Source organism: Lobosporangium transversale, assembly GCF_002105155.1.
Source record: "Lobosporangium transversale strain NRRL 3116 chromosome Unknown BCR41scaffold_1, whole genome shotgun sequence".
NCBI lineage: Eukaryota > Fungi > Mortierellomycota > Mortierellomycetes > Mortierellales > Mortierellaceae > Lobosporangium > Lobosporangium transversale.
The window spans coordinates 1165767-1192569 of record NW_019028979.1 but is presented as its reverse complement, the minus strand read 5'-3'; the positions used below and the strand labels follow the sequence as shown (position 1 = coordinate 1192569).

General features: G+C 41.6%; 7 protein-coding genes across 7 annotated transcripts; 2 read left to right on the top strand and 5 right to left on the bottom strand.

Annotated features, from left to right (window-relative positions):
- Positions 1-120: 120 nt before the first annotated feature.
- On the bottom strand, positions 121-2252 carry BCR41DRAFT_344331 (hypothetical protein). The gene is made up of 3 exons (XM_022022482.1): positions 1945-2252; positions 1412-1519; positions 121-990 (listed from the first exon to the last, which is right to left on the bottom strand). The coding sequence occupies exons 1-3, from the start codon at positions 2077-2079 to the stop codon at positions 217-219; spliced, it is 1017 nt and encodes a 338-aa protein (XP_021886621.1). The 5' UTR covers positions 2080-2252; the 3' UTR covers positions 121-216.
- A 10019-nt stretch (positions 2253-12271) lies between these two features.
- On the top strand, positions 12272-14704 carry BCR41DRAFT_418038 (hypothetical protein). The gene is made up of 2 exons (XM_022029571.1): positions 12272-12834; positions 13325-14704. The coding sequence occupies exons 1-2, from the start codon at positions 12621-12623 to the stop codon at positions 14638-14640; spliced, it is 1530 nt and encodes a 509-aa protein (XP_021886620.1). The 5' UTR covers positions 12272-12620; the 3' UTR covers positions 14641-14704.
- Positions 14705-14886: 182 nt separating this feature from the next.
- On the bottom strand, positions 14887-16813 carry BCR41DRAFT_344328 (hypothetical protein). The gene has a single exon (XM_022022481.1). The coding sequence runs from the start codon at positions 16767-16769 to the stop codon at positions 14904-14906; it is 1866 nt and encodes a 621-aa protein (XP_021886619.1). The 5' UTR covers positions 16770-16813; the 3' UTR covers positions 14887-14903.
- A 780-nt stretch (positions 16814-17593) lies between these two features.
- On the bottom strand, positions 17594-19909 carry BCR41DRAFT_8970 (hypothetical protein). Its single transcript, XM_022031071.1, has 2 exons — positions 19644-19909; positions 17594-19537 (listed from the first exon to the last, which is right to left on the bottom strand). The coding sequence occupies exons 1-2, from the start codon at positions 19679-19681 to the stop codon at positions 17845-17847; spliced, it is 1731 nt and encodes a 576-aa protein (XP_021886618.1). The 5' UTR covers positions 19682-19909; the 3' UTR covers positions 17594-17844.
- Positions 19910-20205: 296 nt separating this feature from the next.
- Positions 20206-21535, top strand: BCR41DRAFT_418035 (hypothetical protein; the record flags this gene model as incomplete). The annotated part of the gene is made up of 2 exons (XM_022029570.1): positions 20206-20930; positions 21202-21535. The coding sequence occupies 2 exons, from the start codon at positions 20206-20208 to the stop codon at positions 21533-21535; spliced, it is 1059 nt and encodes a 352-aa protein (XP_021886617.1).
- BCR41DRAFT_418034 (hypothetical protein) lies at positions 21514-23413 on the bottom strand. Its single transcript, XM_022029569.1, has 3 exons — positions 23107-23413; positions 21968-23021; positions 21514-21946 (listed from the first exon to the last, which is right to left on the bottom strand). The coding sequence occupies exons 1-3, from the start codon at positions 23386-23388 to the stop codon at positions 21573-21575; spliced, it is 1710 nt and encodes a 569-aa protein (XP_021886616.1). The 5' UTR covers positions 23389-23413; the 3' UTR covers positions 21514-21572.
- A 1622-nt stretch (positions 23414-25035) lies between these two features.
- BCR41DRAFT_344323 (hypothetical protein) lies at positions 25036-26715 on the bottom strand. Its single transcript, XM_022022480.1, has one exon. It carries the CDS (start codon positions 26526-26528, stop codon positions 25083-25085), a length of 1446 nt encoding a protein of 481 aa, XP_021886615.1. The 5' UTR covers positions 26529-26715; the 3' UTR covers positions 25036-25082.
- Positions 26716-26803: the final 88 nt, after the last annotated feature.

Here is a 26803-nt window from a genome sequence, read left to right as displayed (position 1 = left end):
TTGCGCCAAGCCACGCTTGATTCCATTACTGTTGGAATCAAGGGCTCCTCACTCTCTCTCCAGTACTGTGAATGCACTCCGTTCAACAAAATATACTTTTTTTTTTTATTAACCAGACTAGGGCTTTCTATGGTACATTGAAAAAGTAAAATTAAAAATAATAAAGGATCCTGTCTTTACATCGTTCATATGCTTTTTTTATTTTTTATCAAGGGTTCAATAGGCCTGAGGACCTCGAGGAGGCTGTGACCCAGCTCCACCATAATATCCACCAGCATCATGGTGACTGCCATAGTCATTATAGCCTCCATAATGGTTGCTCGGTGCACTGGTAGATGGGTACGCCATTGAGTGACTATTTCCCATCACTGATAACTCAGTCTCTTCATACATGCCATAGTTGCCAGTCGGTGCAGTTCCATACCGCTCCTGAACGTAGTGAGGGTTATAGTAGTCTTGCTGTCCCCCACCGCTTTCCTTGTGTGCATAATAAGCATCCTGAGATCCTTGTCTTGACAGATTAGCGCCTGCTCTTCCAGGTACCGGCGTAGATGGACCATCACTGAGTTCCAAGTATCCTTTTCTTGGTGTGCCAATAGGATCGCCACCTCGGTCAAAGTTCTCTGCCAAGGTTGCAGCCATCTCTTTATTCCGACGTTGTCTCTCTCGCCGATTCATGGTGCATCGAAAAGCAATAATACCTACACCAATAGCAAACACTAGTCCTCCTACAGCTGCTCCTGCGACAACAAGGTGATTACTAGCTGCTTCAGCAGTTTTAGAAGGGGACGAAGTTGGTGCTGTGTTGACTCCTGTGCTTGATGTCAAGGTCTGAGTAGCAGTACGAGAATTCGAGTTATGCAAGGACGTATTAGGTCGAACAGGCACGCTCGAAGTGGTAGTACTAGCTGAAGTGGGTGTAGAGGGAGTAAGAGGCGTAGTTGGGGACGGCACATCTACCGTAGTCGACGAGGTTGTAGGAGGATCACTCTATTGATCACCAAAAAAAAAAAAAAAAAAAAAAAGAGTTCAGTCATGGTATTCAAGTGGTGTGTTGGCCTTAATTTTTTTTTTTTTTTTTTTTTTTTTTTTCCTAGTCCATGGATGTTGATGGTTGTTGGCATCGATTAGTCTTTTTAGGTTCCAACTTGAGAGATTTAAGAGAGGAAAGACTTGTTTTCTCTCTTACACACTGTTAATCCTTGAACTGAATTTTCCACGTCAAAAAGAAAAAAAGCTCTCTTTTCCCCTTGTTTTCCCTTTTCGGGCGTATGTCTGTCCAACAGAGACATTCCAGACATGAAAACAAAAAACTGAGCACGATGTTGACAGGGTGTGTGGGACAGTCAGGGATGGGGCGAATAAATTGGATAAAAAAGAAAGAAGGGAGAATGCTTTTGGATTCACTTACAGAACTTGGTGAATTAGTTCCGATAACAGGAGGAATAACTTGACGTTGATAGAGCTTGATAGTCTGTCCTGGGTGGCGGTATATGTAAGCAGAGTGTGCTTCGTCAGACTTGTTTGGAGGAAAAAAAAAAAAAAGAAAAAAAGTTTTATGAGAGAAATGACAAAATTTAGGATTCGACAAATTGTCAATTTCGTTCGATTACACAAAATTGCCATGTTGTGAAACACTTGATCGAACAACTTTTGGCTTTATTTTTGGTTCTTTCGTTCAATAAAGAAATCGAATGATGTCTGGATTTGAATAATGGGCGATGTAAAAGTAGGCGGATAGATAATCACTCCTATCTACTTTATAGGTGTATATTCCTTGATGAGTTCTGAACCATGGATACCGTATTGACAAAGACTTCCATGATTTGCCGCCGATATTCATTTGTGATGCGGAGTGACACTGTTCCTTGTCCCTGACTTGCTGACTTGCTGACATGCCACGCATAAAAAGAAAATAGAAAAAAAAATAAAAAAAAAGCTTACTGCTGCAGTACACCGAGGAGCGACAGCTAAGACAAGTAGAAGCGCAAATATAGAGACTTGCACCAAGTGGAACCTTTTTTGGCTCTGCTGCTGCTGTTGTTGGCAGCGGTGCCTTGCCAGAAACGGAACTGGCATGGGGGTAATATGGGTATATTGTTGAAGATCAGCTGTTCGAGTCCTAATATTGTGGAGTACACAATGAGCACAAGTAGGGAGTCTAAAGAGGAATCTGAATTAAAGATGAAGGGAAAGTAGATGTCAATGGCGTTCGTTGAGATGAGAAAAAGGGAAAAAAAAAAAGAGAGAAGGGAAAACCAACAGACAACAAAGTTGCATTGTGAAAAGAAAAAAGAAAACCTTATTTTTTTTGTCAGCACGCCCTCTGCTTGGCTCTCTGATACATGTTTAATACGCTTAATGCTGACAACAGCATTTTCGCTTTTGAGTAAAAGACAAAACAGGCACTGGCGGTCAACATAGTAACGGCAAGCGCTTCCCGAATGGAGGCTCTCAACACCATAGAGATTCCACAACATGGATACGACCTTCTTCCTCATCAGTCTCGGTGTGCCACACCCTTTAATTGACAGACGCATTGTAAAAATATTCCATCCGGATGAGAATGGAGCCCTGGTTTGAGCTCAGCCCTCAACTTAAAAACATCTGCTGGATACAATATACATATTCATGTTGCGTTAGTCCAGCCTGAATAGGAAGGTGGAGTACTGTTTTTGAAATATCTTTGCAGATCTGCATTTGACCAGAGTGCACTGTCCCTTCTTTTTCTCATTTGTTCATTGCATTCTAAATGACTTGCATGCCATCATTTCCGTCCCATCGATTTCTCATTCCATACTCCTTTTCTCTTTTGCCTCTTCATAATGCAAGCAAGTAATAATTGATTCAAGGTTGCACACCCTTCATTTATAAATAAACACACACATGAACACAAATTCGAACACAGGAAACTGTGTAACTCTCACTTATAACCAATTTGTTTTCAAGTAACGATTCATTAAGGTGCCTCGAACTTTTTTTTTATGAGTGCATGGCATGAAGTGCTCTTTAACTTGGCATTGCCACATTTCTTTACTCCATTGATTCCATCAAAGTCTCTTTTATCCATGGCGATCTGGTTTAGTTATGCTTGCAGAAAAATAAATAAAAATAAAAGCCGCGGAGCCAGCTAAAAAGCCTATAGCCAATTAACTTTTCTCATTTTAGTAACCTGAAACATGACTTTGCCCTAAGCAGTCATCCAACATCATTGATTTAATGTTACACGTCCAATATGTGTCGTCGGACTATTCCTCATACGGTCCGATTTATGCATCGTACTCGGATTCGTTCTCTAACAATCTCCTGGAGCTCCATGCTCCATTAACGCTTGTTTTACGTGAGTGACAGCGTCAACACCAACGATTACTTCAATATCACCAGCAACAACAACAACATCAGCAACATCTTCAGCAGGGCCTGTAATAGCCTTATTTGTCTGCGAGTGAAGCATCGAGCGCTAATAGTATTTTCTACAATCTAACTCTCCATGGGCTGAACGAGGGGTCCCTATCATTGCAATCTCAGCAGCATCATTATATCGAAAGACGGATGGAAAGCGATCTGCATCAGCCACCATATCTTCCAAAGGCGCTACACAATGAACTAGGGTAAACAGATATGAACCCAAACAGGTCATTATTAATGTCAACTTTAACACGTGGAAAGTACAATCATCGTTGGCATTGCCTGTATCTAGTCCACGCATACGCAGATATATGGACCAAGGGCCTTGAGTTTGCGCCCAGCAGGTCAAAACTTATCAATGCATGAATCTGAAGACGAACGCGAATATGCACAGAGCACCAACGTCTTACAAACGATCGATTTACCGTCCATACTATGCATGGTGTGCATAGTCGCAATAATGCCCATGGGCATGACACCAATCAGTTGTGTCTAGAATGAAATTACAATCCACCATTGCAGCAGCTCGCTAGCAATTTGGTCTGGATTTCGAGGCAGTTAAGGTCTTCTCATATAGATTCAAGGGAGAATGTGATACCTGTAATACAGTATTCGAGCATGGGACACAGCTCTGAGGATAATCAGTGCTGCAGCCGCGATGCATATCAACTAGGAATATAAACCAAATCGCTTCATTTTACAGCACGCCAAATACCACACATATCAGTATAGATGGTGGTGAGGTAGGCGACCTCACTACAAATAGAAGGCTTCCTTCCATCTCCCCTTCTTATTTCTATCACCATCTTTGAACTAACTTTCCTGCCCACTAAGTGATCCTATATTCAATTCAACAGACGAAGTCACGCAGTACCAACTTTACTCTCCTTCTTTCCCAAGGACCAATGACTCTGACTAGTCCGTGCTGAGCACCTCACATTCATCTTCATCTTTGTCGATGGAAGTCAATGCTTTAAACAACGATAGCCACTCATCAGTGTCTGTGAACCAGCAACCAATGCCCCTAGTTTTAGCGGGCCACGATGGACATGATACACCAAGAACTTTACCACGCAGGCGCTACACCACAAGAGATTATTCATCTGGACTGGCTTCTAGTGACGAGTGACTTCGACACCCAGACATTGTCATCATCTTTACTGATGCGGCAGAGCCGTCTCCCGACCACACTTCTAGCAATATCTTGACGGACCAAGAAACCGTCCTTTCGCCTTCTCATAGTCTATCTATTAGCATCACTGGCAGTGCAACCGAAGGTTTACCTCATGAATATGAGGTCAGTGTTGATACTGTAACCACATCTACGCCTCTTACAGCTACGGTCTCGAACGGGATATCATATACTTTCGAAGAGATACGACCAAGGAACGTGACATTTCGCCAGCAGCAGAGGACGGAGGAGGGACAGGGTCAATAAATTTTGGTACCTTCCCGTGATCTATCTAGGCCACATGACGACTTGTCGCAGCAGCATAGGGAATCAGATGGGTCACCCGCAGCGGCCGCATCAACGATCACGGCACTTCTGAAGCAGTCAGTTCAGTTTGCGCAACACTATTGACCCAAATGGTAAAGATGTATTAGCACTTTGATGGATATCATGATTTAATGAGAGATGGAGCTCGAATAACACGCCAATTGCTTTGAATTCACTATAGGTCTTCTTGGTTCACTGCTCCCAAACAACAACCTACCAGTGCTTATACCTGCCTTTGCATCAGTAGTAGCAGTAGGTGGTTTCCCCAACGATAGTACCCTTGCCACCCCCAACAGTACTATATCAGCTTCTATCTCAACCCCCGAAGGCTCGCACAACCATGCGTCTATAGGCTCGCCTGGCTTTGAAACTGCCATGGTCGCCTATTCTGTAGTGTCGCAGGCCCGCCCGGCTCAGCTAACGAGGCTGCTCAGGTTGGTGAATGGTAGTGAACCAGACACTACTGCGTACTCTGGGAGCCACTTCACGTCAATGTGGACAGCTAGCACAGGAACAAGTGGAGCAATTGCGGACAGCACGAGAAACATGCGCAGTTATGCTAGTGGGAGCCATGCTACGGACCAGGCTGGACAAGCGCACGATGGACGGGTAGAAATAGCTTGGGGATCAATGCCGACAATGGGGACTGCAACATCTGAATCCCCAGCAGCGACATCTACAGCTACTGCGGAGCCCACCGCAACCTCGGTAACTCGCCAAGGAACAAGTCAGATAGCATATAGACAACTATATTATCAGAGCAGTCCCGATTGAATGAGTCTATTCCAAACCAGATCTGCTATGCACAGTTACCGTATGCTATGGAGCTTCAGCGTCGATGGCGGGAGCAACAATATTTCCGGAGGCGGTTTACAGGCAATGGAGAGCTCGGCAATGCCTCTATGAATGGCAGCACCAGAACAGTACTGAAACAAGAAGAACAGCTGTCTGGAATTTCTGTAACAGCTGCAGGCGTACCTCAACCGCTGCATTTCAGCGCTAATACAATACTAATGAAGGCAATTACCCCAGGTTTTTCGGCAGTGACTAGCTTTGGAACTACAATCCCCAGCCCAGACGGTATGGTAAACCCGGATCTACGTACAGTACCAATGTCAAGGGAAATTAGGTTGAGATTTAGGATGGGGCATGAAATGGGAGAGCTTCACCCCTCCCAGTGGACGCCGGAGGAAATAGTGACGCCATTTAATGCTGCAACAATGCAAGTTAGTTCTACAATCGATGCACCTTCTTCGGCTCTTCCTCGTTTGCATCCTCCTTTCCCTGTCTCTGCTTCTGCTTTTCCTGTAGCTTCTTCAAACAGCGTTACACGACCCTTGACCGCCGCACCTGCGATATATTTGCCCTCTGCACCACCGCCTTCCTCTTTACCGTCTCTTGCAGGACCCGAATCATTCTATTTTCCTATTACCTCTATAGACAGCGATATTTCATCAGATCAGGACACCAATGGTCATTGGACATTACAAAGAAGAGGTAGTAACAGCCTATATGCGGACTTTGGAGGCGGGATATTGCAACCAAGGGGGGGGGGGATGGCAACGTGGCAACAAAGAAACGGTTGGGCGATGAATGCGGGAAGAAAGAAAGAGGAGGGAAGGCGAGGAGGTGGAATGGAGCTCCTTGACAAACCGCTACCTTTCCTCCATTCCATTGAAAGTAAGTAGGGACCAATCAAGAAGAAACAAAAAGTAAAAAAGCTCACTAAAGAGATGCGCGGGAGAAAACATGTTTTGCTTTTTTTTTTTTCTGTTGACTTGACTTCTTGATTGTATTGAGTGCATGAAGGAATTCAGTCCGTCGACTTTGTTCTTCAGTTTTATAAAAAAGTACTTTGGATAATAAAGACTTGATAAAAACTATTGGTGTAATTTGTTTATTGTTGATTATATACTCGGATCTAAATATTTGTCCTATTGTGTGTGTATGTGTGTGTGCTATGGATTTAGATGCATATTTACATATTTGATATATAAACATACATTTCTGTGTACATAAATGTTTATTTGCCCGTTGTTCAAGCATTCTATTTTATTTACAATTGAAAATGAAATTGAATATAAAAAAAAAATATCACCAAAAATCCTGAAATGATACAGTTATCTCGCACGGACGTGAAAGCTTCAATTGACACGTTTGTGTCTGTGTCCTTTTTTTTTTTTTTTTTTTTTTTTTTTGAGCGGATACCCACCTATGTACCAAAAACAAAACAAAACAAGAAGAAAAGAAAAAAAAGCTGTTCCAGACCTTTCAACAGATCATTGATGCAAAAGAAAAAAAACAAAAGAAAAAGAAAAAGGAAAAAAAAAAGGAAAAAAGAGAGAGATTGATGGATAAACACGGGAAGAACTACGCGTCGGAGAAAATAAAAAGAAGTTGAAGGCTACTGTGGTCTTTGGATCATTCTTTTTTTTTTTTTTTTTTTTTTTTTTTTTATTATTTCCTGATCTTGATGAAGAAAAAAGAGATTGAATATTGTCTGTACCTGTTGGTGTGCAGAATCAAGTATGCGTCAATGTGTGTGGTTGTTTGCATGGGTACACAAAGATACTAAGAGGAAATATATACTATGTAAAAAAAAAAAAGAAAAGAAAAGAAAAAAGAAAAAAAATGAAGAAATCCGGGAAAATATTCAGAACAAGGGAAGCTATTTACTTGATCTTGTGCGGAGACTGGAAATATTGGATACAACCGATGACATTTATCAAGCAAATATTTATACATGAATATACATTTTTTTTTTTTTTTTTTTGTCATTATTGACAAATATACAAATGTAGTCCTCATCTACGTGTGCGAGCCTGTTCCTGAGAGGGAAAAAGCAGTCAACCGGGAAGAAATACAGAGTATTGATATGTTTACTTTTATTCATAATAGCAATGTTAATAAGGAAGCTAACTATTGTATCGTTAAGGAAAGATAATCGAATGTTATCGCGCAATAGTTTTTATATTCCTCTTCATTCTTTATTTTTTTTTTTTCTTTCTGAATCTGTGCTTGGATCATTTTCATGTTGACTGATCTTTGGATGCGTATTTGTATTGTTGACATTATGATTTTAACGTTGCTCGAAAGGACGAGTGATACCTAGGACAATCTGACTTGTGATCGTAGATTCGAAGTATATTATAGTTTATTCGCGTCTCATTCATTCTCTGTGTAGATCGTGTTTGTACACGGTATAGTGAGCACATGGGAATGGACTCTTAATTGAAAAATGCCGTAAGCTGATGGTCTTGGCAAAAAAAAAAAAAAAATTAATGCAACCAAATATATATATATTGTATATACAATGGTACTATATAAATGAATATAATTAATGTCTGTATAATAGAGTCCTCGCCAAAAAGTCATAAACTGGATATATTTTACAATACTCAATTTGAATTAAAAATTTGAAAAATAAAAATTTACGTACGAAGACAAAAATGCATATATTTTTTGAATAGAAGGAATGAATTAGATGCATGGCCACCAAACCAATTCAATCTTCGTTTTTAATTAGAAATATTAGAATTTGCGAGAAATGGGCAACATCATTCTCAATCTCATTCTCGATCTCATCCTCATTGTCAACCTACTTTATTCGCAATCTTCAGATAGTAAAATGTCTTTCCCTTTTGATATCAATAACCTACTCTCATACAACGATCTTGGTGGTTGGTATAGCGAAGGAAATATCGACCAAATGATTTCAGGCACACCCTTCACTCCGCCTCGAAGATCGCCACAACTGCCCACTGAAGCCGATCTCTCCCCTATTAGGTCTCCTACCGAATATCAATGGATTACTCCTCCCAGAAACGAGCCAAGGAGTTCTACCTCATTAGAGCAATTCGGTGAGCGTCCCAATACCCTCGATTTAAATCCATTCTTGTCAGACAAACAAACTGGAGAGAGAAAAAAGGCATTTACACGCAGTAAAGCGTCCGTTACTAAAGACGAATACGCGATAATAGCTCATACATATAATGCTATAATGAATGCGCCACCAGCAGTCCAAGACTGGTTTAAGAAGACAGACAACAGAGCAATGGACCTTTCGATTCTGATGGGTGTAGGGAGAAACACTTGTGTGGCAGCAATTAAATATGCACAAACAGGCATCGTCGAAATGACAGGGCGAGGAAGAACTGGACGCCCTAAAAAAGAAGCGGACAAGGATTTAAACTCGAAGGTGCTGAATATCATAGTTGAATCAAACAAGAGCGGGACTCCTAATTCTGCGGGTTTAATTGCAAACCAACTGAAAGAAGACTTTGAAATCGACAGATCAGCAAGATCAATCACTCGCGACCTCCGTAAAATGGGACTGTATTGGGGTAAAGGGATCCGACAGAACTTTTTGCACGACTCCAAGGAGAATATTGCCTTCCGAGCTACTTACCTGAAGCGCCGTCTTAAGAATTTAAAACTAGTAGACGGCAGTTGGGTGCCTAGGACTCCAGAGGTCTTCTTGGACGAGTCTTACTGCCACATTGACCATGCTGCAGCAAGACGTTGGGTGCAAAGTGGCGGTGGTGTCATTAACGATGCAGGAAGGAAACCAATCATGGTTATATTTGCAGCCTTCATTGTATATTATGATGAAGCTGCTAAAAAGGTTGAAGGCAAATTCGTTAATGATAGCGTGTATGTTTGGCCATCAAAGGGACCAAAGCCTCAATCAAAAAAAGGCCAAGAGCAGGAGGCTGAACTGTGGGATGACGTACCTGAGGAGATCAGGAATGCAGGGGTCGTGGCAACAGATCACGATTATCATGGAAACTTCAACGCTAGTTTGTTCGATAGTATCTTTAAGCGACTTTGTGAGAATCTCAATAAGATGGGACTTGGCCCTTGTAAAATCCATCTTGATGGCGCTTCATATCACTTTCACAAGAAAAACAGGAAACCAACCAAGAGCGACACTGTGAAAACTATCAAAGAGTGGCTCACGGGCAAGGAGATTGTTATTCCAACAAGGGAAAATGGAAAAGCACTGAACAAAAACGAGCTTATGGAATTGGTTAACGCTCTTCCTGATGAGTCGTATTTCTCTATCAGTAAAATAGCCCAGGAGAATGGTGGACATGAAATCCTCAAGACTCCACCCTACCATTGCGAGCTACAACCTATTGAGAAGATCTGGGCAGTTGTGAAAAACATAATTGCCTCGAGAGCAATGGTGACAATGACATCCATCTTGCTGAAAAAAAGGCTACTAAGCTTGTTTTCCCAGATTCCGTGTAAAGTCTTTTACTCTGTATGGAAGAAGTCTGTGAAAATTGGCATGAGATACTATAACGAGAGGAGTCATGCACAGGAAGAAATAGTCGAAGAGGTTTATCAAGAGGTTTTTGATGAAAACGAGCCTATTGTGGACCTTAGTGACACTTTCAAAGTCGACAATAGTGAGTGGGATGCAGAACTCATTAGAGTACTAAATCAAGAGCGAGCTGAAGCTGTTACCCTAGGCCCTGAGATAGTGGATCTTACGCTAGATGCTGGAAGCATGTTTAATGTGATAGAGGATAGCGAGTCTGAGGACGAGCCTCTTATCAATCGAAAACGCTCTCGTAAAAATTAAAATTTTGAGTTTGTACGTATTTTTCCTGCGTCTAAAAGTGGAAGTATTCTATTCAATTTAAAAGCCTGAAAAATATATCCAGTTTATGACTTTTTGGCGAGGACTCTATGAATAAGTATTATTTAATGCAAGGATTTTTATGTCCGAGGCACCCGATATAAAGGTCTATCTTATCCAACCGCTTTAATAATTGGATCAGAATTATGCATTTGGAACGCAGGTACCTCTTTCTTCTCTCCAGTTGTGCCAGTCAAGACAATATTTTTTTTATTGGACACGAACACAAGGTTCGCATAGGCGGGAATCACAAGAGCATCTGAAAAAGCTTTTCTGTTGTAGCCCTTTTCGGTCCCACGCACAACGATCTTGACATTCATCTTTGGGTAATGACAAACTTTTTTTTTTTTTTTTTTTTAAAAAAAAAAAACATAAACATATATTTATATATATATAAATATAATCCTAACATGTTCTTGTTCTGCTATTGTTGTTGTTTTGTAAAAAGAAGAAAAAACAAAATTGGGATCGACATGTTGTCAAGCAAGCACGGAAAAACTGGTGCCCAATTCTACATGTACATGTACAGCATTTTATTTAATATACAGAATGAGTAGGGATAGAGTTGGGTGGGCGCGGGGACTGGATAAAGTCGGACATATTGGGATTTAGAAGGAAAAAAAAAAAAAAAAAAAAAAAAAAAGGATATGCATGGAAGACAGGGCATACACATGAATATTACGAGTAGGGAATATGCCGCGTGTGCCCCATCGCCTTTGGGGATGCAGGGTACTACGTCCAATACTGATAACAATCTCCCGCCTTGCACATATTGCTGTAGCTTCTTCAAAGCAACAATGACAAGAACCGTTACTCATTATAATGAGGCTTCTTTTTCTTTTTCTTTTATTTTATTTCCGTGCATTTATGATTCTGTAGGGTTGTATATACGTTGATGCCTCCTTTTTGTTTGTCTTGGCTTTTTCTTGTGTGAATCACTAACCAAAATGCAAAAGATATACCCTAGAACCGTGGGTTTTTAGTGGCAACGAAATCTTTTTGAATACTCGTTTTGTATAAAAATATTTTTTATCATGCATGAATGAGCTTGTTTTTCCTGTTTACCGCGGGTCGTAGGCATCAATCGAATAATTTTTTACCGTTTCTTCTTAATGCCTTTTAATGAGTTCAAAGCTCACAGTGAATTGTGTTTGATGGACAGAAAAAGGAAAAAAAAAAAAAAAAAAAAAAAGATAGTAAAAGTAGTCCTAGTAGGAGAGAGAGAGAGAGAGCAAGAGAAAGAGAGAAAGAGCAAAAGAGAGAGAGGGAGAGAGATAGAGAGAGATAGAGAGATGGCGAGGATTGTTGTTTGAAAGCTTGAAAAAAAAAAAAAAAAAAAAGGAGTGAATGTGCTTTACAACCAACCAGAACGCACAAAAGTATAAATATTCAGACATACCACAACCGCCAACCGTGTGTAATTTTTTTTTTTTTTGTGTCCTGTGCTCAGTCCAGGTTAGCAAGGGAACCTTTGTTCAACTGGAATAAATAAAGTAAAATAAAATAATAAAATAAATATTTATAATAAAATATATATGAATAAATAAAAAAAGTTGCATGTGCATGCTGAACATGACCATGGCATTTGTATAGACAGGCAACTTCTTTACCGATATTTAGAATTGTTTACATATTCAGCACATGTTTATTCCTGTGTTCACACACACTACAGGCATACAAACAGCTTTTTTTTTTTTTTTTTTCTTATTTATTCCTTCCTTCCTTTCTTCCTTCCTTCCTTCCTTCATTCTCTTTCTCTATCTCTTTCTTTCTTTCTTTCTTTCTTTTCTTTTTATTCTTCTCATTTGCATCCTCAAAACGAAAGAGAGAACATTTATGCAAACACATCCTCACAATCGGATTCCACATTTATTTATTTATTTCTTCTTCTTTTTCTGTCCCTCGCTCTCTTCTTATCCCTCTCTTATCCATTGATCATCCTTTACATCTTGTCCTTTTCCTTCTCCTTCCACCCAATTTCACATCGTATCGCATTATACACTGTATACTGCTTCAATTTCTGCTTAACCATCATTCTCTCTAAATAGCAATTTTCTTTTAAAACAAATGACAGTACCAGAGTCCAACAAACCAGTAACTACCGTGGCTGTGATCCCTACAGCCAATTCAATCAAAGCCCATTCGTTTGTCAGACAATACCCCGTTACCTCAACATCCTTTCAAGCTAGTCAAGAAGGAAATGGTCGTGGCGAGCACAATGGACGCGTCAGCATCCAACCTACAGGCTTTGAAGGTGGACTTTTAGTCGGATTATACGATCGTAAGTTAGCCCTTTTGCTCTGAATTAGTCAATGCAACCCCACATTCTTTGCTCTTCTCCTTCAAGACTCCTTGCTTGTTTATGCAGTCGATAACAAAAATAAGGAATGGTTGTACGAGACCACATTCACCAATAACAACAACTCTAACCAATCCATTGGCACTCGATTTCCCGTTTTTGTTCCTCAAAAATTGTTTATTTACAAAAAAAAAAAAAAAAAAAAAAAATGCGCGTTTCCAACCACATCAACCATGAACCGTCTTGGACCCCACAACTCCTTTTTTTATTTTTTATTTTTTTTATTTTATTTCATTTTATTTAATTTATTTTACTTTATTTTACTTTATTTTACTTTATTTTACTTTATTTTACTTTACTTTACTTTACTTTATTTATTTCCATGCCTTAAATGCCCTTTATCGCATCGCTCACACTACTTTAACTTTATATTTTTGTATTGCACATTTCCTCCATCTTTTCGTGCGGTTAGCCCACCATGGTCCACAATGTGCCGAATATCTCCAACAACACCTTGTGCCAATCCTCGATGAATCCCTCTCTACCCAACTAGATCATTCGGACGATGACCGTGATCATCGCCATGCCAACCCCAACACTTGCAAGATTGACCCAATTCAGGTCATCGACACCCTCAAATCCACCTTTAAAGAACTTGACGAGTTGCTTCTGGCGACTGCTATCACCGTCTCGTTAGCTCAACCCGATGGTACTGAAATGAACGCTGAGGACGAAGTGAAGAAAACCCAAGAGGTCATCGCTCAAGTCATCACAGGATCTACAGCCTTAGTTACCTTCTTGGCTCCTCACACATCATCGCCATCATCCTCAGAAACAGGGGTAGATTTACGTCGACATGACCTCTATCTTGCCCAATTGGGAGACTCCGTTGCCATACTTGCAGGATACGACGCGGCAGGCCAGTGGACTGCTCGTCGGCTCAACCCACCAGAAACTCACGAGCATTCGGTCCGGTATCCAGGCTCAGAAGAATACTATAAAGTCACATCAGAGGCAAAGGAGCGTGCACTCACTGCAGAGCAGTTCTTAACTCAACACAACGGTAGCTCAACCTCGTGCACAACCGACAGTACCAACGGCAGTAACAGCGATAGTAGCTCAACAGAATCTGCACAAAACACCTTCTTAACAAGACATGGCAAATTCCTGGGCTTGCCTGTAACCCGTGCTTTCGGAGACTTGGATTGGAAGGTCGAACAGGAAGCTAGATCTTCTGTCGCACCTTGGGTCGAAAAGTCATTGCGCGCAAAAATCGATCAAACGCTTAGAAGCGGCCAAGAACAGAACGGGGAACCAAGGGCTGAACGTTCAAGTCAGCAAGATCAGGATGAGATTGGCATCAACAATCTGAATGATCCTCCCTATATTTCTGCAGACCCTAAAATCACCCGCTTCATACTGGAGACAAGGAATGGATCGATACCAGCGAACGCTGCGAGAGGCCCTTCAGATCAATTGTTAATCCTTTTGAGCCGTGGACTGCTATATACTACCCACACATTGACAAACATAGCTACAGCAGATGGCTCCGTACAGGACGCATCGACAGCAACGGGCCTAGGCAAGGCCAATACGAACCCAAATGATCAAGCTCTCATATCGGACTTTGAATTATCTCGCATAGCAGCGAATGTATTGGAGAAGGGTGAAGAGAACTGTGCGCTCGAACTGGCCAAGGTCTTGGACCAAGCACGTAAGGATCTAGGTATTATGGAGAAAGAAGGTGAAGAAGGGGACGAGGGCTCTGTAGTGATCGTCGTGCTGTAGTCCCCCGTTGTGTAGCTCCATAATAATAATAATAATAATAATAATAATAATAATAATAATAAAGATATAAAAATAAAATAAAATAAAATAAAAAGTCTTATTTCGCTTCAGTTTGATGCGTAAAAAAGCTTCTAGCTTTGTGTTCTAATTTTATTGACTTTGATTTTTTTTTTGAAGCAACATTATCTGTATATACAACCGTGTTTTTATATATATAAGCTCGCGTATATAAATATACATTATGAATCCACATTAAAAGCAAACTAAAAGCGTTCGGGACCGGTCTGGATGACTGGAATTTCACTGTATTCTCGAAGTCGTGGCCAATGTTGCTTCATCCATTGCCGCTCTCGCTGACCCCAGAATCGATTACTTTCCTGCCGCTTGCTCCTTGGGAGTCGTGCTGCTTGCTCTGGAGTATAGATGATTGAACTTTCCCATAGATGCAAGACTTCCAGATCTTTCAGTCCCGTTAAATGCTGCAGACCCTCCTTGAACCCCCATGAGAAGAGTGTCTGTTTGGCGGGCATACATGGTGACTCCCAACCTAGAATTAATTCTCTCAGCTTGACAAGTTGGCCTAGTCGTTTGAAAAGCAATCCTATCCATACTTGGACTGATCGGGAGGATACCAGATTTAAGGAGTTTATCTCATGATCGTGTGATAGATTGATTATTTTTAGTGTGTCTTCTCGAGCTTCTTGGGCTGTTGAGTCAAGCCCTACTCCAGAGTCATTTTTGGCAACTATTGGCGCCTCCTGTTTGACAATTAAATAGTCAAATACATGCAAGTGGAGGACTTTTATGTCCTTGAAACACCATTGTGGGCCAGAAGCCAACCCTTCCAAGGGACCACTGCTCCTCCCTTTTGCGAACGACAGATATCTTCCATTAATAGGTGGGACGTATGACAGTTCCTTCAATGTAGAGCAAGATGTGAGTATGCGCCCAAAATCAGTCCAAGATAAGGCTAAGCCGTCCAGTAACCGTAAGCATTCCAGGGACGGCCCACAATGATCCAGGATAGCAGGAAGAGCATCAAACATTATGTCACCTTCGTCAAATGGGTTGAAGGGTTCAGCCCCCTGAGCCCAGCCTCCGATAGTCAAGGATTTTAGCCTGCAAGAAAAAGGGGGTACTACAGGAAAAGCTTCTTTGATCAATGCGGCGAGATCAGTTGGAAAAAGATTCTCCCAATAGACTATTAGGGTTGAAAGTAGTGGACAATATTCCCGCAATATAGCTCCTAACGTCATCATCAGAGCGGAATTGATCTCAGGTACGGCCAAAACAGAAAGAGAGGAGCAGCGCCGTAACAATGGAAAGAATATCGTCGTAGCACATTCGATACCCATAAGTCCTGTGAGATGCAGTTCCTGGAGTCCACTAAATAATCGTTGCTGTCCATGAGGCAAGAGTGGTAGGTTTGCAGTGGGCCCGTCTGCATCATCTTCATCATCTCCTTCATCAACGCTATGTCTTAGTGAAGATGCAAAGGTGGTATGAACAGAGAGATATTTTAGGGTTTCGGGACATGAGCGAAGGATCACACGGTAAACTTTTTCACTGAAGATAGATGGTGTTGAAACACAGAGATTTGTCAGAGAAGATGTGGACAGTAGTGAGAATACTTGAGCGACGTATTTAGGAACTCTCCAATGACATATATTAATATGAAGTCGCTGGAGTCGAGGGTTCAGCCGAATTAGCTCAAGTAGCGCCTTCGACTTATTAAATCGGTTTGTACTGTACATATCTTCTCCATCTAATGAGTCAATACTGCAAACTAGTGACCGAAGGCCGGTACATGCTGTTTTGTAGGTGTTGTCTTCTGAAAAAAATGTCAGAGGCGCTGGCACTGGATTGAACAATAATGCGCTTAATATTCGAAGGCTACTGATATCCAAGTGCCGGATCAGATGAGCATGGCTGGAGATGAGCTTGGCCTCCGAAGAGTGTAGTAATCGTGGACTTGGGATATCAATCTTGAGAGATCGCCACTGGTATGGTGTGAAGAGCACTGCCCAGGTCTTAGAGACTCTACAGCAGGTAAAGATGTCCTCCGTGGTCAGATTGTTAGAGATCATGTCCAGGATCAGTGAAATGTCAAATATGCTTATGACTAGCATGGCTGCGATACTATCTTCAGCTTCTTATTAGTCGAGGGGTAAGGCTTCGAGTGTAAAGATTAAGAACAAAAGTGGAGCTGATGGCGTTTTCCTTTCCAAAAATTTTGCTAGTCCCCGTGATCCACAGTCAAATATATTTAGCTAATATTTTATCTGTTCCCCTTGGCTATTCAATCGAAGGACCAAACATTTGTACGTGAATAAGAGTTTGAAATAAAAAACCACTTGTAGATTCAAGATTTGGCTAACAAGCAGCCGAGGTGGCAACTGACACACCAAATGGAACAAATTATAGCGTGTTTGTCATCACAAGTCTTGTCGTTGTCACCCTCGCGAGCCCTATTGCTGTAGCCGTAGCTTCCACAACCATGTGCACGATATCCAGTAGCACTTCTAAATTGCTCCGCCCAAAAAACAATGCCAGAACTCCTTAGGAATCAAACCTGATATAAATTAATAATGCACTTCAAATGCAGTATAACGAGTCGAGAATGAGCGCCTTTATTTGGATAATAGAAAGAATACTTGTATATCTTTTCTCTTACTACATTTCACAAGAATATTATTAGTGTAATCTTTCAGGTTTTAAAATACAAAACAAATATCATGCTACGCTCGCACCCCAAGTCCAAAGTAGTTAAAGTTGTGCTAGTCTTGAGCACCTCAGACAGTGCCCTTCCTAACCTTATTGAAGCGCAACTGCGTAATCAAGCTTCTGTTAATCTTGAGCGCCTCTGACAGTTCCTGCGCTCCTTCATTCCTAATCGAGTTACCACTTCAAGATAGTCAAACTTGTTCACCTTGAGTGCCTCTGACAGTGCCTGAGCTCCTTCATCCCTAATGAGTTGCTATCCAAGTGCAAGGTAGTCAAACTTGTGTTCATCGTGAGTGCCTCTGACAGTGCTACAGCCCCTTCATCCTCAATTGAGTTGTATCTCAAATCCAAGTAAGTCAAAGTTGTGACCGTCTTGAGTGCCTTAGCTAGTGCCAAAGCTCCTTCATTTCCAATTGATTTATTACTAAAGGCCAAACTGGTTAATGTCGTGTTGGTCCTTGACAGCATTAGGGCTCCTTCTTACGCAAACGAATCGTACTCTACATCCAGAATGGCCAAAGTCCTGTTCGTCTTGAGTGCTTCTGACAGTGCTACAGCTCCTTCTTTTCCAATTGAGTTGTCGAGTAAGTTCAAAGTGGCTAGTGTCGTGTTCGTCTTTAGTGCCTTAGACAGTGTCAGGGCCCCTTCTTCCCCAATTAAGTTATCTCTCAGGTCCAAGGCGGTCAAAGCTGTGTTGGACTTGAGTGAATTTGCAATTACTCGATATTCACCAGCTCTGATCGATTGAGGTTGCACCTTAAAGGATAGCTGATGAAGCTGTGACGATCTTCTGGGCTGTAAATTTGAAAACTTTATGAGGTCGGGGGATAGAGCAATATGAATCGTCTTCATGTTGCTAATCTCCATGATGCGAACAAGTATTTCGTATCGTAAAGATGTAGAAAGTATTTTTCTGGTTGTGCTCCCTTGAAATTCTCCAAGATCAAGTCGAAGAATCGATACACTAGACATCTTGAGTGCTTTCTCAAATGCTTCAAGGTCAGTCTTGGTCCATTGCCACCTGAATGCGATGACCAGCTCGTAAACACGTCTTGCATTGGTCAGCGCATCGAAGAATTCTCCAGCTCTAGTTTTTGATTCCAATGTGATAACCACTTTACCAAGGTGCGAGTCATATTCACCTCCATTCGTCTCCACTGCATTTTCAAACACTTTCTGTTCTGCTTCTCTATATGTCCAACGATAGTGTTCAAAACAAACCCATTTGACACGGCCTGTTTCTGTAGTGATCCTGTACAGGTTACCAAGTTTTCTGCCCTCATCGTTAATACGAAGGAATGTGTCCAGCTGTCGAAGGTCAGCCCCTTCAAGCTCTCCATAGTCATCGATTGCGTTGGCGTTGTCCAAAACTGGATATTTCTTGGAAAGCGTACCCATATAAGCGATTGAGTAAGCGATAGCAGCATCGATCAGATTTGGACCTGGTGTCAATGAAGTAGCCGGGGTTGCTCCCATTCCTAACTTGAGCATCTGTAAAAGGATTAGCATATATTTCCCATACTTCCGAAAGAACTCTGTGCTGTCTCGGACTTCATATCCATCATGCTTGGCAATATGAATTTGGTTCTGAATACTCTTGCTTGTCTCTGCAGTGTGATCCCCACATTCACAGAGGAAATAAAGGCGGAATTTGTTCCTCAAAACTTTCCTTGGGTCCCATTTGGTGGTGGTGTTGTCAGGTAAAATGATAAAAAGTCGAGGGATTGGATATTCGTATAGTTCAAAGTTCTGAGTGAGGATAGCATTGGCCTGCTTTTGAAGGATGGCAAGTCTGTCAAGGGCTTGGCTTTGTAGCTCAAGCATTTTATCATTCTTCTCCTTAGCCTCTAATTGCGGTTCAATTATTTTGTCATCCTTCTCTTTGGCCTCAAGCAGCAACTCTGCAATCTTTTCAAGGTTAGAGTTGATCATCTCGGCTTGTGCGTTGTTGCCAGTAAAAGATTGGTTGAAAGACTGAACCAAATTTGATATTGGTAAAAGGAGTTCATGTGAGGAAGTCAGATTTGATAACTTCTGCGATATAGGTAAACGGATGACGACTTTGCGGTTGCTATTGACGTTGCTACTATTGTTGCAGTTGCAGATCGGCGATATTCCTGTAATGACATCCAGGACCTTGTCAAGATAGAACGCAATGCGTGGAGGTTCGATTCTAATAGACAAAAAATAATGAACTTTGCCAAATTAAATTCACCCATTTTCTTTTCAGAGCAATTGATAAGGCACCATGGTAAAAAACAAATAATAACTTTGCATACCTGTTGCCATCAGCATCTAAAAGGAATGGGATGGCCATTCAACTTAAATCGCAGTGCATCCGGAAACACTTCTCGAATGTCTTGCAACCACACAGAGCATGATGAGTTACCATTGTTTGCAGAGGTGGAAGCAGTTCTGACACAAACTTCTTCAATGATGTTGTCGGCATTTCGGAATTGTTGGTATTATTGTTCTGTCATCTTGATTGAAACTGAAGAATTTCCTCATTTCCAAGGGTTGCGCTAACCATTTCACTCTTGTCACTCCAAGTGGCGAAGGAGAAAAAAAAAAAAAAAAAAAAAAAACCATCCTGAGGCTTGCTCATGTTGTACAGCTTATCCTTGTTTGGTTTACTGGCACAGGACATTGCTTAATGTTCAGAAGTACGCGTAGCCTTTCTCAGCGCAAAAAAATTTTGATTTGATTTTCTTGTGATGTTTTTTTTAGGGGTAATTGTGTAACATAGATTTCAGCAAATCCAATAAAAATCTATTCATTTTAGAAACGCACGAAAGTACACCTTCCTACCCTTCTTCCCCCAAGCCTTTTTTTCTTTTTACAATGGTCCGTTATCGCAATTTTGATCGCCATCCTTTGAGCGCTCGTGAGGGCACTTTATCAGCGATGAAAATGCTACTAATGTGGACTCTCCAGTTCCCAAAGACCTGTCCTACTGCACTTTTGCCTCTTTTGGCCATTAAGAAATATCGGACAGCTAGATATTTAGTTTCTCGGACTAGGTTGAGTTTTCTCAAGTCCTCGGTCCATCGGGACCAGGTCCTTGCCAATTCGAGTCCCAGAATTTTTAAGAAAGCCTTTCGAATGACGAAAGAGCAAATGGACGTTGTGGTTGATCTTATTAAGGACCACCCCTGCTTCCAGTCCACTGGTTATAGGGTTCAACCAAGCGTCAGAATTCAATTGATGGTTGCTCTCCAACGCCTTGCCCACAATGGATCTCTGGCTTCGTACGAGTCGATTGACCCTTCTATGGGTGTTTCTGTTGGTACTGCACACAAGTACTACCAGCGAGTTATTACCGCACTTTGTGCCATAGCCAACGATATCATCAAATGGCCCGATGCTAACAGAAAAGCGGAAATTAAGTTGGCGTTTGCAAAGGCAGGATTTCCAGATCTCATAGGTATCATTGATGGGACTGACCTTCCTCACCTACGCGCCCCATCTTGGAAACGAGACTTTTGGGCTACAAGAAAAGGGCGCTTCGCAATGGGGGCGACAGCGATTTGCGACCATGAGGGTATCTTTACGGCCTTTTATACAGGGTATTATGGGACTTGGCACGATTCTAGTGCATTCAAGAAAACGAAGCAATTTACAAAAAAACATGAATATTTTTGTGAGGAGGAACATCTAATAGGAGATGCGGCATACAAGTCGTCGCCCACCCTAATGACAGGTTACTCCAGAATGCAAGGTCTTATCGCCAATGCAAGGGAATTCAATAAGCGCCTCAGCCACATTCGAGCAAAGATTGAACACGCAATTAGGGATGCTCAAGGGTCGCTTTCCATCTCTGACTTCGCTACGACTTAGAGTTTTAAGACAAGAAGACGTTGATGTTGCTACAGCCCATGTACTAGCCTGTGTCGTCCTTCACAATGTCCTTACGAGACTTGATAAAGATGATCAGGAACTCATGGACCCTGAATCAAACGCAACATTGGAGCAAGGACAGGAACAACAAAAATGGGTACGTGAAGTGCAAGATGGAGTGACTGAGGGATTCCAAGCACAGGAATGTCTTGAAGAAGACATTGACTTTAGTGATTGGAAAGCAGTAGAACGCTACGAGGCAGCAATGAAGGTACTTGGCGATATCAAGCGAGCAAAACTAAAAGCGACAATGTTTAATGAGACATCACTATAGAAATAAGAATCTCCTATGAAGAGTGTTTCGAACAATTTCAAAAGCCTTGGCTATTATTATGAGCTGTACCAGACCTAGTTGGTGAAGCACTGTTGGACCTGGAGCGGAATGCAAACACATTCTTAAGATTAAAATTAATACTGGGGTCACGTTCTGGGGATTGCAATTTTCTTTTTTCTAAAGCCATTTTAAGCTCTCTCTCTTGTAATTCCAGTTCACGGCCCCGTAGTTCCAGCTCGCGCTCCCTCTTATAAATCGCATGCCTTTCTTCCTCCATTTTTAGCCTCCTTTTTTCTCTTTCCTCCTCCATTTTTATCCTGATTCTTTCTACTTCCATTTTTTTGTTTTCTATTTCCATTTTTTTGTTTTCTATTTCCATTTTTTTGTTTTCTATTTCCATTTTTTTGTTTTCTATTTCCATTTTTTTGTTTTCAGCCTCGCGCATAAAATCGACCACTTGAGTTATGTCATTTTGCTGTGGTCCTTTTGTCTTTGGTGGGGCTGACAACGTTTCCTGGTTTGATTTCTTTGTTGACTTTGTTGACTTTATTGAAGCAACAGTCGAGGCAACTGATGTTGCGCGTCTTCCATGGTCACTAGAGCCAACATCATCGTCACCACCGTTGTTACCATCGTCATCGTTGTATCCGTCATTGTCTTCGTTCGTGCTACCTTCAGTATCTGACCATTCCACATCTTCAACGTTATTCTGAACATCAACCTTGGCACTGGCCTGACGCATCATGGGAGGGACAAATGATTCGTTATCATGAACAACGATCTCACCGTCGTCTGATATGGAACCAGCCTCGAACAGGATGAAGAAATAGTGACATCTATAATTCATCTGTTCGTCTAAGGTTAGGCCACCAGGTTTATCACCATTTCCAGTTGAATTGTAAAAAGTGCATTCCTTGCAAAAGATCCTATACATGGCCTCCACTTTGTTTTTTACTTGGCTTTCGCCAATCTTCAGTTTGCTTTCTTCTGTAGTGAATTTCTTGTTGAGCTCTCGCGCAATGTCCGCAAAGACATCCCGTTTTGATCGGCGATCTTTTCTTGCCTTCCCTCTTGCTGTTAAAATTGGCCAATTTTCGGGAAGCGCCATTTGCCTAGCAATACATGTTTCGTGCTCTTTTTTGAAAGAGAATGATGGAGCTCTCCCTGACATGCCTTGCTGTGTCTTCAACTCTGATGACTGTAACGATGACGAAGATGGTCGTTTGCGAGACGCCGAAGAGTCGTGCGTCACTGTCGTCGCTTTACGTTTAACGCGATAGGCGTTCGAGCCCGATGAAATGGAGGACATCGCACCAAGGGGAGGCGGAGACAAAGAATGAGTAGAAGGAGTAGGGGAGTGGAAGGAAGAGGCAGGAGAAAGTGGAGCGGTAAACTCGGTCTGAAAGTTTGCCACAGGATAGCCCGGGTAGGATGGATAAAGTAGAGCGGAGGTTGGAATGAAAGAGAGAGGTGAACCCCCAACGTTCTACAACAATGGAGCGAAATGGATTTGGTTAAACTTTCTCGATTACCTTTAATTGATGGGTCAAAGACAACAGGCTTCACATTACCTGGCCTGCAGGGGGCTGTCGACCGTACTGCGAAAGATGCAGCTGTTGATGGTGTTGAACTTGATGAATTTGCTGATGAGGTTGATTTTCCTGCTGGTGCCAGTGTTGATGTACACGCGTTGGTTGAGCAGATTTGTTGTTGGCATACAATGGACGAGTCCGAATCAGAGGCTCTTCATTTTCATTTTCATTTTCATTGACAGTTTGTTGTTCTTGAGCAGTAGAAGAGTGAGCAAGCTCGCTTCTGTCGCTTTGTTGGGATGGAGGAGGGGTGGAGTTCATTTTTGTATTTTTGAAAGAAGGGGTGAGAATCTGTTTTTTTTTTTTCTTCCACACCTTGAGAAGACTACTTACTGAAGTTACAAGCCTCAATTTCGTGCGCTTCTAAAATGAATAGATTTTTATTGGATTTGTTGAAAATTTGCTGAAATCCATGTTACACAATTACCCCCCTAAAAAAAACATCACAAGAAAATCAAATCAAAATTTTTTTGCGCTGAGAAAGGCTCGAAGCCAATAAACTTTAATGCTTTCCATCTTCTATCTTTGTGTTTACTCCACTGATTATTGGTCATCTTCGACCTCATCTACAGTACATGTACACATGTTGCAATACAAACAACTGTTCAGCTATTCAGAATAGTTCTGTTTGTTTCTATAACTTGGTTGAAAAGAGGGGCTGTACATAGAAAGCACTTTGGTGAACTCAGAACCTACCAAGATGCTCCTAGATACGACTGATCTTGTGCCATTTGCTTTGCAAAAATGAAATCGAAGACATTTTCTTGATCTCTTGCACCATTTGCTCGTCCCAAGTTAGCAGTTGATAATAACCGCCTCAATGTAAAGAGTAGCAACTGCATATCCTCCTCCTCTTCCTCCTTTGGCATCGAGCATTGCTATTATGGTTGTAATCATTTTTTTTTCTTCTTTACTGACAATGCAAAGCGTTGTAAGGTATATATCCTGCTTAGTTTAAGGATGGGTATCCAATTATTTGCCAGAATCATAAAACGAACTACTTATCATCCCAATAAGTCTTTATCATCTGGGAATATCCACACTCACGATTTTTATTTTTATTATTTGTTTTAATTACTACAAGGCCGCTCATTCTATTGTATTTGCAGCTGCTGGCATTTCCATTGTCACAATATTCATCTGTATCAAAAGATGTGTCCTTGAGGTCCATGCTTCTTAAAGAACCTGCAATGACTACACACTAACCTAATTTTGAGCCAACATTCCCATTCATCGTCCTTGTCACTCTTATTATCTTCATCCTTGTGCGTTTCAGATGTTGTATCTTCATCCAACTGTGTAATAGGACGAGTTGATATTTCCACTTACTCGCCCACTCACTTGTGCCTGTTTTGGGACCTGACTGGTGGGCAGCAGTGGCTGTCTGTCTATTGGTGATCCTGCACAGCTATAAACATTATCCAAAGCTGGATAGAGGGAGGGGAGGAAGTGGAAGAGAATGAAAAAATCGGCAATGATTAGTGGACTGAGGAGTCAAAGCACAACCGTACAACTTCCTTGATGCTATTAGCCTAAAAATGGTGGTCCCAATCATCCGGCGATGAAAATAACCGCAGTAAGGATTGTTAGCCAGACCTGTTGCTTTGCTATATAAATGTATTTAATACTTCCTCATGTGCACCACAGTTACTTTTCTATAGGATGAAGATCACTCGGTATACCCAGCTTTGAAAAAAAAAATAAAAATAAAAAAAAAAATAAAAAAAAAAAAAAAAATATTCACTTACTTATTGATGCATAGAATTTTATCTTGACAATCATTAGCATATTTTTAAAATCGAGGTGTGCTCGCTGTACTTTCATACAAACGTTTTATAGTTGTAGGAGTGTTATCATCTTCCATCATACAGGATGTTTTTTTTTTTTTTTTTTTTTTTTTTATATTTTGCTGCAATAAATGAAATAGTATTTTGGATGTAGTAGCAGCCACACAACTACACTTGCAGGATCCTCAATGTGTTATAAATTAGGTCTACATAAGCGTCTAGTGGTCCTGGAGCACAGAATCGAGCACAATCGCCGTCACCCATTCTTCCATCATGTCGCAGAGCAAACATGGCCTCTGTATCCAAGTAGATACCCCCCGCCGCCTCAACCACACGCTTAGCTATGCGATTCTGCCTTTGGATATCCGCCATTGATGGGCGGTACTCCTCTCCATTTGCTTGGCGCTCTATTTGCCTTTTAGGCGGTTCCTTAAGCGGCTTCTGAAGCACAGTTCCTTCAACTACGGAGTTACCATATTTATCCGCGATTGCCTCATCCTCACCTTGATTCTTCAGCTGCGAGCAATTAGATGATAGAGGATGAGTTGCACGGTAAATAATCAGGGTATCAGGATAATACTTCCAAAGGTGTTTCATAGTAAAGACCAGCTCACTCAGGAACACCTCGTCTGTTCTCCAGAAGAGACCGCGATTCAGGATCAACACTTTGTATTTGAGAAGCATATCCTCTGTTGCCCATGCTTGCTCTACCGTTGTTGCGCTTGGATATTCTTCCTCCTCTGGGTCCACAGCCCAGGGAACTGACAGCACGTCATTTCTAGCATACTTGAGACCAACATTCTGACAGAGTCCATGAGCACTGTGGTGTAGGCAGCCTAGCTCACCATAACAGGCAAATGAACTTTGGAACGCTGACAACAACACATCATGAATTTGGTACTGTGTCAAGTCGCCCACGACAAGCACGTCGCGTTGGTTGATCACCTGACAGAAACTTTGCTTAGTATAGGGCTGATACTTGGCTCGATCGTCCTCCAAACCCATCACACCGATTCCGGATCCTGGTCCACAGATTTTCTCATCGGGTACCCATTTATATTTGACGGCCTCTCGAACCAGGAACCGTTCATTTGCATGATCAAATTCACCCAAGTAGTGACCGCTACCTTCTTGATCCAATGCTTTGATAAAATTTCTGTCGCATTTAGCAAAGCGCGAGTCCCCTAGATGTTTGAGTGGTGTGAACACCCCATCCTGTCGTTGCCAGGAACCGTGGGTAGTCCAGCACTGGATCTGTTCCCTAATTTTACGAACGAGGGTGGGGTCTTTTTTGATGTTTGTTCCATGGATTCGCCCTTCATCCTTATTCTCAAAGACACGATACGACTCTGTTGTGGCGATCTTTTCCGCTAGTTCATCTAAAACTTCATAGTCTCGAAGTGAGAGTTGCACCGAAGGGTGTCGATTCCGGACATGTTCATTCCAATTGTTTGATGAATCTGAAGGCCAATCCCTATTTTGCTGTGAGGAGAACTGTTGGTCAAAGTCAGATGAGGACGAAAAATTGCTCTTGAAGAAAAGGATGAGCTGAAAGAAGACAGCGCATCCAACGAACAGGATCAGAGACCGACCCAGTATTGGAGCGGATGGCATGGCAGCTACTTGAATGTAGATGAGCTGTTGAGAGAACGGAAAGATGGGAGTGCCAAGCAAAACAAAGCAAAGCAAAGTGCTGACAGGGAGAGGTCTTTTTTGACCTAGTGCGCCAATGGCGGATAGTTAAATGGTTTACTTGACAAGCAAAAAAAAAAAGAAAGGATATGAATGTAATACAGAACAGAGGAAAGAAGTGAGAAATGGAAGCACTATTTTTAGCCCACTTGTTTGCTTTGCCCTTTTCCACTTCAACCTGCTCAGGAAATCACAAG

Excerpts from the sequence above, each read along its gene's own strand:
- BCR41DRAFT_344331 (XM_022022482.1), bottom strand. The coding sequence starts at position 2,079 with ATGCCAGTTCCGTTTCTGGCAAGGCACCGCTGCCAACAACAGCAGCAG. Across the intron at positions 1,520-1,944 it reads CTCCTCGGTGTACTGCAGCA|TCTGACGAAGCACACTCTGC; the intron begins GTAAGCTTTTTT and ends CCTCCAAACAAG. Across the intron at positions 991-1,411 it reads GAACTAATTCACCAAGTTCT|AGTGATCCTCCTACAACCTC; the intron begins GTAAGTGAATCC and ends GGTGATCAATAG.
- BCR41DRAFT_418038 (XM_022029571.1), top strand. The coding sequence starts at position 12,621 with ATGACAGTACCAGAGTCCAACAAACCAGTAACTACCGTGGCTGTGATC. Across the intron at positions 12,835-13,324 it reads TTTAGTCGGATTATACGATC|CCCACCATGGTCCACAATGT; the intron begins GTAAGTTAGCCC and ends TCGTGCGGTTAG.
- BCR41DRAFT_344328 (XM_022022481.1), bottom strand. The coding sequence starts at position 16,769 with ATGCTAGTCATAAGCATATTTGACATTTCACTGATCCTGGACATGATC.
- BCR41DRAFT_8970 (XM_022031071.1), bottom strand. The coding sequence starts at position 19,681 with ATGGCCATCCCATTCCTTTTAGATGCTGATGGCAACAG. Across the intron at positions 19,538-19,643 it reads TTAGATGCTGATGGCAACAG|AATCGAACCTCCACGCATTG; the intron begins GTATGCAAAGTT and ends TTTGTCTATTAG.
- BCR41DRAFT_418034 (XM_022029569.1), bottom strand. The coding sequence starts at position 23,388 with ATGAACTCCACCCCTCCTCCATCCCAACAAAGCGACAGAAGCGAGCTT. Across the intron at positions 23,022-23,106 it reads GACAGCCCCCTGCAGGCCAG|AACGTTGGGGGTTCACCTCT; the intron begins GTAATGTGAAGC and ends CCATTGTTGTAG.
- BCR41DRAFT_344323 (XM_022022480.1), bottom strand. The coding sequence starts at position 26,528 with ATGCCATCCGCTCCAATACTGGGTCGGTCTCTGATCCTGTTCGTTGGA.